Source organism: Syngnathoides biaculeatus, chromosome 3 (assembly GCF_019802595.1).
Source record: "Syngnathoides biaculeatus isolate LvHL_M chromosome 3, ASM1980259v1, whole genome shotgun sequence".
Lineage (NCBI taxonomy): Eukaryota > Metazoa > Chordata > Actinopteri > Syngnathiformes > Syngnathidae > Syngnathoides > Syngnathoides biaculeatus.
The window spans coordinates 5,161,596-5,175,342 of record NC_084642.1 but is presented as its reverse complement, the minus strand read 5'-3'; the positions used below and the strand labels follow the sequence as shown (position 1 = coordinate 5,175,342).

At 44.2% G+C, this 13,747-nt stretch overlaps 1 protein-coding gene across 2 annotated transcripts; it reads left to right on the top strand.

Annotated features, from left to right (window-relative positions):
* Nucleotides 1-6,062: 6,062 nt before the first annotated feature.
* On the top strand, nt 6,063-13,058 carry lysmd2 (LysM, putative peptidoglycan-binding, domain containing 2). Of its 2 annotated transcripts, XM_061813806.1 has the most exons (3): nt 6,063-6,517; nt 8,109-8,467; nt 12,569-13,058. In XM_061813806.1, exons 1-3 carry the CDS (start codon nt 6,263-6,265, stop codon nt 12,618-12,620), a joined length of 666 nt encoding a protein of 221 aa, XP_061669790.1. In that variant the 5' UTR covers nt 6,063-6,262; the 3' UTR covers nt 12,621-13,058. The 2 variants fall into 2 exon arrangements, with proteins under 2 accessions (XP_061669790.1, XP_061669791.1); XM_061813807.1 differs by lacking the exon at nt 12,569-13,058 and having other exon boundaries at nt 8,109-8,471.
* Nucleotides 13,059-13,747: the final 689 nt, after the last annotated feature.

Below are 13,747 nucleotides of genomic sequence, written 5' to 3'. Positions count from 1 at the left end.
TCACGTCCTCTTTTTTTTTTTTTTTTTTTTTGTCTTTTCCCTTAATTCACAGGCGGGCAGTTCACGTGCGGCTTCTTTGGTGGGCTTTGTCGATACTTCTGTGACCGCGTGTATGTGAACTGTAAAATGGCATCTCAAATGCAAGGTGTGTACAACACAAGTCTGCACAACTACTGTGGCAATTTTTTTTGTTTTATTGATTTTGTTTTTTAAGGTACCTCATGTTAAAATTACAGGTGCCCACTCAACATATAAACAAACAAACAAAAAAAAAGACTGGTGAAACACACTGATGAATATATATATATATATCTTCAACAATAAATGTTTTTACACTCAAGTATAGTTAGTATTATACTTATTTCTATTTATGTATTTGTTTTGCTTAAAATTTGTAACTAGTTTATAATGGCAGTACTGTGTTTTTGTGCGGCCTTTTGCTTTGGAGTGGTGCGCTCGAGGGTGCAGCTTTAAATCAAATCCAGTTTCTATGATTGCTTGATCATGCCTGGCAGATGATGTCATTCATGTGTATGACATCATCCCCACTTGGCTGCTGTTAAAAGAAGAAAAGAAAGTGAAGTGAAGTGAAGTGAAGTGAAGCCTTCTTTCCAAAAAGAGATTGCCTGCAGTCGGTTTGAACAATGCAGCCGGTCCTCTAGTATGACCTCATCAGGCACAAAAAAATAAGGAGGAGGGATTTTAAGGATCTTTGGAAAGTACTAGCATCAAGCCAGTACCTGTACTTTGAGTTGATTATTGTCTTTTGGGAGAAAACTACAAAAGAGGCGAAAGTGGCTTTTCTTCAACGTGAGTCCGAATAAGATCTCACGATGGTGTTGTGAAGCCTCTCAAGGAATGCTTGACGTTTTCCTTCATCCCTTTTTCCCATGATGACTTTTTTCCAACTGAGGGAAATAAATCAGCAATTCCTCCTTTGAGTGGAAAAAATGTCATTTGGAGTCAATGTACATGTTTTTTCCCCCCATACTGTACATACAAAGGCGGCACGGTGGAGCAGCTGGAAAGAAAATAACATCTGTCTGTTCATCCGTCCACCTCTATCTATCGATTTCCAATAAAATCCATTGTCAGAGCTCAGAATTAAATAAACATGTATAAATAAGCGGCACAGTGGATCAGATGGAAAGCATTGGCCTCACAGTTCTGAGGTACCGGGTTCAATCCCGGACCCGACTGTGTGGAATTTGTATGTTCTCCCCGTGCCTGCATGGGTTTTCTCCGGGTGGGCACTCCGGTTTTCTGCCACATCCCAAAAACATGCAACATTAATTGGACACTCTAAATTGCCCGTAGGTGTGATTGTGAGTGCGATTGGTTGTTTGTCTCGATGTGGCCTGCAATTGGCTGGCAACCAGTTCAGGGTGTGTCCCGCCTCCTGCCCCTTGACAGCCGGGATGGGCTCCAGCACTCCCCTTGTGAGGATAAGCGGCTAAGAAAATGGATAGATGGATGTACATACAAAGTAAATATGGATCCTATCAAAATTAATCTAGAACTGTGTTTATTTTTATTTCAGTTATTCATTCTTTATTCATTTTAGATTCCTTTCTTACGTACTTTACTACTTACGTACTTTATTAAGTTGTTATGATGCAGATTTTTTATAATGTTCAGAGAGAAGGACTATTATGTCGTCGGATGCGGATTTCTACTGGCAGTAGTAAATAGCGAGGGTGGACGACTTCAAATATTTCGGGTCAACAATCCAGAGCAATGGTGAGTGTGGTAAGGAAGTGAAGAAACGGGTCCGAGCGGGGTGGAACAGCTGGCGAAAGGTGTCTGGTGTTCTATGTGACTGAAGAGTCTACGCTAGGATGAAGGGCAAAGTTGATAAAAACAGTGGTAAGGCCGAACGTGATGCACGGATTAGAGACGGTGGCACTGAAGAAACAACAGGAAGCTGAACTGGAGGTGGCAGAAATGAAGATGTTGAGGTTCTTGCTCGGAGTGAGCAGGTTGGATAGGATTAGAAATGAGCTCATTAGAGGGACAGCCAAAGTTGGATGTTTTGGAGACAAGATTCGAGAGAGCAGACTTTGATGGTTTGGACATGTTCAGAGGCGAGAGAGTGAGTATATTGGTAGAAGGATGCTGAGGATGGAGCTCCCAGGCAAAAGAGCGAGAGGAAGACCAAAGAGAAGGTTTATGGATGTGGTGAGGGAAGACATGAGGGCAGTTGGGGTTAGAGAGGAAGATGTACGAGAAAGGGTTAGGTGGAAAAAGATGACACGCTATGGCGACCCCCCAACGGGACAAGCCGAAAGGAAAAGAAGAAGTAGTAAATAGTAACTACTACCCTATTTTAAGGATGTAGTTACAAGGTGCATTCCTGAAACTGTAAACATGATTTGATGTATGTATTTTTTTAAAGGATCCCCTTTATTTTGGGATCTTTATCCACTGGTCTATCGTGATGAATATTTATTGCTAAACAGCCCTTTAAAGGAAACTTTGTAATCCGAACAAAGATGAGGAACTGTCATATCAATAAAATATATAAAAAATAATAATCTTGGAATTAGACAAGAGCACAGACAGAATGCACTGTTTCACAAATGCTTAAAACGTGTGTTATTTAAAAGATAGATTAGAAAAATAATGAATTGCGCTTGCTCGACCTTGGAAGCGAATGACAATTCGTTAAAGTGTAGTACCACAAAGATCCAGGAGAGGGCAGAAGAGACCAACTGGTGGACTTTTGGTCTAAACCTAAAACTTACCAACGTTGCATTCCCGTGGTATAAAGGTAGAAAGCCACCCAAATTTGTTTACTCATTTATTTATAACCACAGATTACGCTGCTGCGGCAACATTCATTGTTGGAAACTGATCACAATATAAGGAAATTCAAAACAAGTTCCTAAAATTTGCGAGGAATTGATGTGTATCAAACGTGGCTTGTAATTGCTTATAGATGCCACAAGACAGCACCAAGGCCCTTTTTTCCCTGTTAGACAAGGTTATGGCTTGATTCGGAGAAGTTCTAAAATCGTGGTTGTCATTTTTCTATTGTTGACAAGTTCTTGCAAGCCCTTCCTTAAGAACAATAAATATAATGCTTACAATAGTTATCAAATTTCTTCAGCCAAATTAAATCTCAAAATACAGAATTTCAATTTAATGTTTGTCCTGATTGTTTTTCTGAAAGCCTCTCAACCAAAATAATACTGTTCCTCATCCATATCAGTCCAAATAATGATATTTTCCAACTAAAGGGCAACTCCGACTGACCTGAGATGCACTTAATATTTTTCACCGGGTGTATTTTTTTTTTTTTTAATTTATTTCAATATGCTGTTCCGGCAACAAATTTTTACATAAATGGGAACATGTCATGCACTGCCACTAATTTACAACACAGCTTTGAAGTCATAATTACAGTAAAAGTCTGTTTTTTTTTTTTAATTAAAGAACCTAATGCAAAAACGTAAACGTGGAGCGAACTAAGCGTGCCCTCCCGTGTCACATGACCACATAACATATTTTTATGCCACTGCTCATACTAGTTCATATCTTACCATTTGTAACCTTGAAATATGACATTTTGAGGACCTCCTGTCATTTTTTTTTTTTAACACCCATCTGTGACCCATCCATTATGGGTCCGCGACCCACTCTGGGTCTCCAGTTACGAGATGAGAATCACAATTTATAATTATTATCAATATTATCACGGTATTCCACAAAGCACAAAGGCCCGTCATGTCTGCTACCGCCACGACAAAGACGCCGAGCCGATGCATCGACGGATATTGCACCGACTGCTCAATCTGAGCCGCCGACATCTCCGCCTGCAACCTGATCGGGAGGCAGTTGCGGGAGATTGTCGCCATGGTAACGCGGCGACTATGACTCATCACGCTCTTCCGCCTCCTCTCGCGTCCTCTTTTATCCGGCACACAATGCTCATTATTGCCAGCCGAGCAGACATCCTTGGTCGTTCAATACTAATGGTGCTCATTGTTAGCTCTTTAAGTACTTTATTACAATTGTGATATTTTTTTTAAAGGTTTCTATAAATACATCACAACTACATATATATTTATTTTGTACAAAACATAGTATGGAGTTCAACCAGTTGCAGCATGAACGCACCGTTGTAAATTATAAATGAGTACAAGTTGCCTCCTTGAGGTCTGTTTGTACGCTTTATATATGCATAACATCTGATTTCCATTTGAAAATGCCAGCGAGTGAGATTTCTGCATTGTTATCAAATGTAATATATTCAATATTTAACCATCACAAGCGTTGTAAGCCAGTGTTTAAGCAACCCCCTCACGGCAAATTACATTTCATTGTTTTGCATCCCAAAACAGCACCTGCTCTCTCCAGTGCGGGGCCTTCGCTCGCTCGACATTGTGTGCAAGCCCTTTGATTGAATAAAGGAGCGCATCTTCTATAACTTGTGACTAAAATTAATTCAAGAGGTGAAACTAATTAAGTGAATTTGGCCATTTCTTTTGTGTTATAAATATTCATGGGCAAGCACACAAAGCAGAAAGAAGGACGTCAGGCAATATTTACATCATTAATGAAAATGAACATTATCTATCTATCTATCTATCTATCTATCTATCTATCTATCTATCTATCTATCTATCTATCTATCTATCTATCTATCTATCTATCTATCTATCTGTCTGTCTGTCTGTCTGTCTGTACGTCCGTCCGTCCGTCCAATCCCGGACCTGCCTGTGTGGAGTTTGCACGTTCTCCCGTTACCTGCGTGGGTTTTGTCCGGGCGCTCCGGTTTCCTTCCACATCCCAAAAACATGCAACATTAATTGGACACTCTAAATTGCCCCGAGGTGTGATTGTAAATGTGTTTGACTCAATGTGCCCTGCCATTGACTGGCGACCAGTCCAGGGTGTGCCCCGCCTCCTGCCCCTTGACAGCCGGGATGGGCTCCAGCACTCCCTGCGACCCTTGTCAGGATAAGCGTCTCAAAAAATGGATGGTTGGAAATACGGTACCCAAAATATGATTCTTTCAGCCTGAAAGTTGATGCCATGAGGCAGCACGGTGAATCAGCTGGTAAAGCATTGGCCTCACATTTCTGAGGTCCCGGGTTCAATCCCGGACCCGCCTGCGTGGAGTTTGCATGTTCTCCTCATCCCTGCGTGGCTTTTCTCTGGGTAGTCCGGTTTCCTCCCACATCCCCAAAACATGCAACATTAATTGGACAATCTAAATTGCCCCTAGGTGTGATTGTGAGTGCGGCCGTTTGTCTCGATGTGTCCTGCGATTGGCTGGCGACCAGTTCCAGCACTCCTGCGACCCTTGTGAGGATAAGCAGCAAAGAAAATGGATGTGTAAGTACAATGGTACCTCAACTTGAGTGACACAGCTAACTCCAGCATTTGTATGTTTTTTTCTATGTTTTAATTTCACAGATTGTCTGTATATTGTTCATTATTGTGCACAATAGTCCTGCAGAAATCCTGAATCACCATGACCACTTTGTTCAGGAAAACAAAATATGTGTTTATTTAGCTACTAAAATGACAATGTCATAGAGACCAGTTCTTATTTCAAAACATATTACTTTTTTTTTTTGGCTGTTTTTGGGGAGAGTGGAACAAATTTATGGCAATTTCATTCATTTCTACGGAGAAAGATAGTTCTAAATATCAATATATTTTTATGCGGTCCACAGAGTTAAAGACTCCAGGTATACATGTAAAAAAAAAAGGAAAACAGAAACATACTAATTCAATGTAAATGATTTTTAAAAAGCAAATCAACTCTAAATAAATAAATAAAAATTTGCCGTGGTTATATATAGATAATATTAGAAAGGAGTTTTAAAAAGTATTGTGCGTAATTTTACTTGGAATGTAAAATGTGGGGTATTCTTCTTTTTCGGATAGTAAAATGTCAAAACTAATAATTAAATCGAGAAAAAAAAGGGGTAGGGGGCTTTTTTTTTACACGTCAAAACAAGGGGTTTTCTTTTCTTGATAAAGAAAGCCGGAAGTGAATCATTGTTCTTATCGCTGATTGGATGCCCTGACGCTAACGTCATTGCGTCACGTAGGACGACAATGACGACAGCGACTTGTGAGGTCGCGCCTCCCCGGAACATGGCTGTCGTCCGGGGCCAGCGGCCATAATTCAACCGGGAATGGGAGACTTCGCGTATCCTGCCGCAGTCACATTTCTAGCCCCGGCCACGCAAATCGGACGTTAGCATTCAACCAAGGTCGTAAAGCTTCCACATTCCATCCGAGGAAGATGGCGGACTTCTCTCCCGTATTACCGATGCGGGATGGAGGAGCGGCAGGAGGACGAATGGGCCAGCCTATCTTCCCCCGCTCGAGGTCCGGTTCCGAGTCGGACAGCGAACTCTCCCAAAGCCTGGCTCGGACTAAGATCCGTTCTTACGGGAGCACGGCGAGCGTCACGGCCTCTCTCGGGGAGAAATTCATCGAGCATCGGGTTACGGACGGCGACACTCTGCAGGGAATTGCCCTCAAATATGGGGTAACGGTAAGTTCATTTTTCTACTTCCAGCTAATAAACACCTACAAGTGGCAAAGGATTCACGCTATGTACTGCAAGTTAATCAAAAAAAAAAAAAAAAAAAATGCCATCAAGTACTAATTTAACTCTTCAAAGTGAAAAAAATATGAATAAATCAATCTGAAATGTAGTTAAAGGTCAAGCGTCATCCCTATAAACATTCGAAAATAGATATTGTAATGAAAAATACATATAACATTATTCACTTCAATGCCTATACAAAGAAATAAATATGAGCGTAAACATCCATACGCAAAGTTGCGGAAGTGTCATTCGACGACATCCAAGTGGTCGCCATATTGGCTGCATCTTCTGTCCGTGACGTCAGACCAGACATTCGCCATTGGTGCCACGTACTATGGGAGACAGAACACGCCCCTTCTGACACGAAAGCTATTTTCGAAGAAGAGAATATCACACAACCGAGTGAAGTCACCGTATTCAGATTATATGCGATCACGGCCTAACCGCCTCCTCGTCCGATCCAGTTCCGCGGCGGAGACAAGCCACCCCGGCCGACAAGGCCATGGTGGCTCATTTTCGCCGCCGAGGTGGCTTATCACGGCGCCGAGCCGGGCCGCTTTACCGCATTGTCGTCGTTGGCGGCTGAGTGCGCCATAAACAATTGTTTATCGCTGCTACCATCGGGGGTGTTGTTCATCGCTGACGACGGCGGCTATGAACAACCCTGTCGGCAATGTCGCACTCAGTCGCGTGCGATGACAACGCTGTAAAGTGGCCCGGCTCGGCACCGTAATAAGCCACCTCGCCCCCGAAGATGAGCCACCCCAGCCGAAGCCGGCGAAGGCTGCCGCGTCGTGCCTTGCAGACGAGCACGGCTTCGGCCAGGCTGGCTCATACATACTGCCATGGCGGCGACAGACTCCCAGAGAGTATGTATGAGCCAGCTTGACCGAAGCCTTGCTCATCTGCGAGGCACGACGCTGACCCGCACATCAACACATTTAGCACCCCTGTCATCCGTACGCGGATCTTTCGTTACATTATGAGAGACGGATTACGTGGTCCACCCCAAACTATTATTTTTTTTAGTAGCTGTATACACACCTATCTGTCATTTGGAACCCACGAAGCTGTCGTTCTTTGCACCCGTGCAATCCATTTTTCACGACGAACCGTGTCTCTTGCAAACTTATGAAGGGTAAATCCATCCTCCCGAGTGTTCAAGCACTGTCCAGGAATGCAACGAGCCAGCATTTTGGCTAACACGAAGGAACAACGAGCTACCTTCCCGCAGGTAAAACTAATCGAAACAAACAAGTCCAATCCAGGGCAGTCCTGCCACGTATGTCACTTCCTGCTTCTTCTCGAAAACAAATCCCTCGAGACGATTTTCAGGGCGGGAGTTACAAAAAGCTGTATATGTCAAAATCATGTTTTGTGGCCCATATTGGCAGACGTTTTTTCATTAATAACGTACTAAAAATCATCCATTTCACGACATTGGCCCTTTAAGTATATTTGCAATAGCGTGATTTCCCTTCCCTCCTTCCTGTTAACGTTTTTCTGGTTCTTTGCTGTCGTCCCAATCCTCCAGATGGAGCAGATCAAGAGAGCCAACAAGTTGTTCAGCAACGACTGCATCTTCCTCAAGAACAGCCTCAACATCCCCGTGGCGCTGCCCAAGCGCTCCATTTTTAACGGACTGTCCCTGGAGTCTCCCGACGGGGACGGCGAAGCGGCGTGTCAGGAGTCGGCGAGCCCGCGTGGCGCGTTCCGGGACGTCGAGGGACCTTCGCCGGCGTCCTCTCCCCCGCCCCCGCCCCCGCCCGAAGACTCCAAAACCACCCGCCCCCTAGCGGAAGAGCTCTCGGCCAAAGACTTCTTACAAAGACTGGACTTGCAAATCAGACAGTCGAAGCAAGCGGCGCGCAGGCTGAAAGATGAGGAAGCGAGGTGAGGTCACGGCAACAAAAACCGCAGGACGGTGCTGCCTTGAGATACACGTCACCTGAAGGTTTTTGAGATGCCAACCGTTGTCTGACTGAGTTTTGTTTGTTTGTTTGTTTTTGCTTTGACTCGAGATATGTGGTTCTCTATCGGGGCAGTGAACAACGCACTACACTGCATGATAAGCGGAAATTTGGCGACGAGTGAGCAATTCCTCAAAAAAGAGGGTTCAAGTTGTTTAAAGGGGAATTCCGGTGTTTTCTATGAACAATATATCCAATAGATCACGTAATATGTACTCTATCTCGGCAATGGGATCTTGAATCCTCTCTCATTTAATCGTGTTTTGAGAAGATTTTTATCGACAATCAAGAATTTTCAGGGGCGCTGCCGTTTTCGCGAGTCACATGACCTACGTGGGCGGACGTGACGTGTTAAGTGCCGTTCCAAACGCTCGATTACACGGGACACCATTATGCTCAGCGGTGATTTCTCGGATTTCTCCTCATCTGATGAAGAAATAGCAGTATCGGTTGATGGGGAAGACGGAGGAATACCTCCATACAGATTTGAACCTGTGGCTGTAAATAGCCGCGACCTTGGGGCTCGCCGGGGAGCGAGCTCCGCCGCTCGACTGTAAATACTGTTGAATATTCAGATGGTTCTTCGGGCGGAATGATGCGGAGTCTGACGAGCTCGTGGCTCCACCGCCCCAAAGCTCGCTTTGCCGGGAAGCGAGCTCCGGAGCTCGGCGGGGAGCGACCTCAGGGCTCCACCAAAGCTCGCTCGTCAGACTCCACGTCATTCCGCTCGAAGAACCATCCGAATATTCAACATTAATTACAGCCTCAAATCTGCAAGGGGGTATTTCTCCATCTTCCCGATCCACCGATACTTCTATTTCTTCATCAGATGAGGATAAATCCGAGAAATCAGCCCCGGGCATAATGGTGTCCAATGTAATCGAGCCTTTGGAACGGCACAGTACACGTCACGTACGCCCACTTAGCTCATGTGACTCGCGAAAATGGCAGCGCCCCTGAAAATTTGTAATTGTCGATCAAAATGTTCTCAAAACACTATTAAATGAGAGGATTTAACATCACATTATCAAGATAAAGTATACATTACATGACCGTTTAGATAGATTGTTAATGGAAACCACCGGAAATCCCCTTTAATGCCACTCCCGGTTGAGGTCCACAGTACGTCGACGAAATGTAGAACTGAAACAACTGCTGAAAGAAAAGTCCACTAGTTTAATGCTAAAGCTAATTAGGATCTATGTTGTGGTGGTTCAAGCCTTCGAGCACTGGACTGAACCCAAATGTTTCAGGAACAACATGTAGACGCACACACTCCGCCCGTCAAGACTTAGTACTGTACTAATGAGCTCTCGGAGGAGTAAAACATAAAGAATCAGGACATGCCTCGCTGCAACATGATTGGTTGCTGCAAAGAGGCAAGGCCCGCCTACAACTCGGTGGGATTCACTAAACAGTTAATACTCGGTTCTCGAACGTCTCCGTTTTCAGACAAATCGGTTTTCGAACGAAAGTTTAGAGATTTTTTTTGCTTCTGTTTTCAAATGAAAATCGGTACTCGAACACCTGCGACAAAACCCGGAAATAAAAAACCGCGCGTGACCCGACCAGCTGACCCACGACGCGCGTCATTTTTGTGTATTACGCAGCCTCTGTACGCAGACGTGGGAAATATCGATTCAGTTTTTGAACAAATCGGTTCTCGAACCGCCTTCTGGAACGGATTGTGGTCGAGAAGCGAGGTTTTGCTGTCCAAGTGTTTTCAGTTGTGAGCTTGGTCAGCGATCAAGTTAAACTTGTATCTCAAGGCACCACCGTAAACACTTACAGGAAAACCATCACATTCTAAAAAAGATCCAGCACAAATGCAAAATGTAACGTGGAAAAATTACCAACAACTGAACAGTACTTGGGCGGTTCCTCTTTCTACCCGCATATGACTAGTGGTACTGGTGGCACTTTTAAAGGATCACCGTTGTAGAAGTTGTCCAAAATCTTTGGCTGTTTTGTCCCGGCGTTACCAAGCTCATTCCACAAGCGGACCTAACGAAGTGGCTTCCAAATTCCTCGATGCGGTGAGGACGGGCATCAGGCTACAAATTGCCACATTGTGGGAATGTCAAGTGTTTGACAGGCTCAGTCAAGCCCGAGAATTTCTCTCGGTGCTGCTCGTAGACGGCACACACTCTCTCGCGTACTTCAACCATCGACACGCTGACTGGTTAACAATACAGGAACTTTTGTTTTGAAGTATTCAAGAGACCCACAAGTTCTCAAGAACACGGGCCTGCGAGAACTGCAGTCTGTTTACACAGGCACACACAACAAGTGTGTAACATTTGAAAGCTGTTCGAGCACTTACCGTAATTACCGGCCTACAGAGCGGACCTGATTATATACAGTACATTTGTAAAGGAAATACCATTTGGTACTTACATAAGCCGCAAGTGGCCACATTGAAACACGAGATATTTACAAAGAAAGACGGTAAACAGAAAGTGTTTTCAAAGTTTTAATACTTTAGCTTAGCTTAACATAGCAATACGACGGTAGGACGAACAAGGCTGGTAAAATAAACATACCGGTAAAAAAACCAGCAACACGGTAACACAGCACTAACAGGACCGGTTAAAGTTGAAACTTGAGTCTTACACCTGTGGGTTAATGAGTAGAAATTTTCACATTCACTTGTAGCGCACGGTTGTCAACTGGTAAGGTAGTTGTCCTACTCAAAAGGATCTGACTGGTTGCACAAAATGTATACATGTACCGTAATTTCCAACCTACAAGCTGCGACTTTTTTCACACGCTTTTAACCCTGCGGTTTATGCGGTGATACGGCGCTAGCGTTAGCGCACCTGGTTATAAGCCACAAAATGTATACATGTACCGTAATTTCCGGCCTACGGGCCGCGACTTTTTTCAGACGCTGTCAACCTTGCGGTTTATGCAGTGATGCGGTGCTAGCATTAGCGCACCTAGTTATAAGCCACAAAATGTATGCAGGTACCGTAATTTCCGGCCTACAAGCCGTGACTTTTTTCACATGCGTTCAACCCTGCGGTTTATGAGGTGATGACGCACTAGAGTTAGCGCGGCGCTAGCATTAAACTCTTTACATGTACCGTAATTTCCGGCCTACAAGCCGCGACTTTTTTCACACGCTTTCAACCCTGCAGTTTATTCGGTGATGCAGCGCTAGCATTAGCGCGGGGCTAGCGTTAGTGCACCTGATTATAAGCCACAAAACGTATACATGTACCGTGATTTCCGGCCTACGAGGCGTGACTTTTTTTGAAACGCTTTCAACCCTGCGGTTTATGTGGTGATGCGGCGCTAGCGTTAGCGCGGGGCTAGCATTAGCGCACCTGATTATAAGCCACAAAATGTTTACATGTACCGTTATTTCCGGCCTACAAGCTGCGACATTTTTCACACGCTTTCAACCCTGCGGTTTATGCGGTGATGCGGCGCTAGCATTAGCGCGGCGCTAGCGTTAGCGCACCTGTTTATAAACCACGAAATGTATACATGTACTGTAATTTCTGGCCTACAGCCGGTGACTTTTTTCACACGCTTTCAACCCCGCGGTTTATGCGGTGATGCGTCGCTAGCGTTAGCGCAGCGCTATCGTTAAGCTCTTTCTGTGTACCGAGGCTTATAACCGGGTGCCGCTCTATACGCCGGGAATTTTGGTACATGGACCTTAGGCCAGATGTTTAGGATGTCAAATAAATAATCCAACGGTTGTCCATAAACCAATTTGCGCATTCTTCCCGCTGTGCACTATTGTCACGTATCTAATAAATGCATTTGTGTTGGCTTAGCAAAAAAACAAGCAGAAGAATAGTCACTTTTTTATGACTGTACTTACTGTAGAATCGATTGAAACTTAAAAATGGAAGGAAGGAATCATATTTCCTTGTTCCATGAGGCCTGTCGCTGTGCGCGAGACGTCTGTTCAATCGGCCTCGTTCATAATTTACACAAGACGCGCGACCTTGTGACCAGTGTTTCCACGGTGGAACGTTTCTATTAAACGTTTTGTCTTCCTCATTTCCAGGAGCAGCGAGGGGAACGCCACGGCGCCCGCCTCGTCGTACCAGGAAATATAACGGACCGTTTTTGCTTCCCTGGACCGTGCTCGCTTTTTTACTTTCTTGCTTGTTATGTTTGCCTTTTATCTATTATGGATATGCAAGTGTTATGTGTATGATTTGGGAGACAGACGGCATAAGGAGAGCATCTTTTTTTTTTTTTTTTTTTTACAGATATTGTCATTATCTATTTATGTACTGCTGCTGTATAGACCGCGCCCAGCTGCACACACGCTCAACAGTATTTAACTCCCAGGTAATAGACTGCAGTCTTTATAGTCATGTTATTCGTTCCCCGAAAGCATTTTCCTCACAATCAGAAGGGATGCCTGTATTTTTTGAGCGCATTATTTATATGTGTGGAGACATTTTTAAGTGCTGTTGAGTTTTATCAGTTTTATTGTTTGGCCAAAATAAAAAATAAAATAAAATAAAATACACTCAACAAAAATGTCCATGGAACACTTTATTTGCTTTCATGTATCACAGGCTGACGACCCGGGTTCGATCCCTCCTGCCCGTTGACAGCTGGGATAGGCTCCAGCACTCTGTGCGACCCTCGTGAGGATAAGCGGTGGAGAAAATGGATGGATGGATGGATGGATGGCTGGACGGATTTTTTTAACCCTGGCCACTTTTTGCCTCATGCAGTGCAGCACTTTTGGCCTAAGATGCGTTCAAGGTTTGTGGCCTGTCTGATGTCGCTCAACTCATATTGATTGAACGGCCGTGCGAAGTTGCTGAAATACGGCAGGAAGTGAGAACACCTCTCTAAAGTGTCGGATGTCACCAAATGTAAGAATTTGCCCCCTTCGACTTGGTTATGACGACAATGGAGACAGAGAAATCAATATAGCATTCACGGGCGGCAGCGGCTTCCTGCAGGCAGGACTCAATTTCACACTCCTTCAATATTTGGTAGTGTGATGAAACTGTAAATTTGAGAGTAGCCTTTTACTGTGGGCAGCCTAAGGCCGAAGTCAAATCAACATTTTTATACAGCACACCCACTGATCTAAAAAAAAAAAAAAATTAAAAGACTAGATACCGCATACACATTGACGGGTTAATCGATTGGTTGAAAGCAGTTGGCCACCATCTTGGTACTCCCAAAACTTGTGCAGGAAATGGTTTACTGGTTGGAT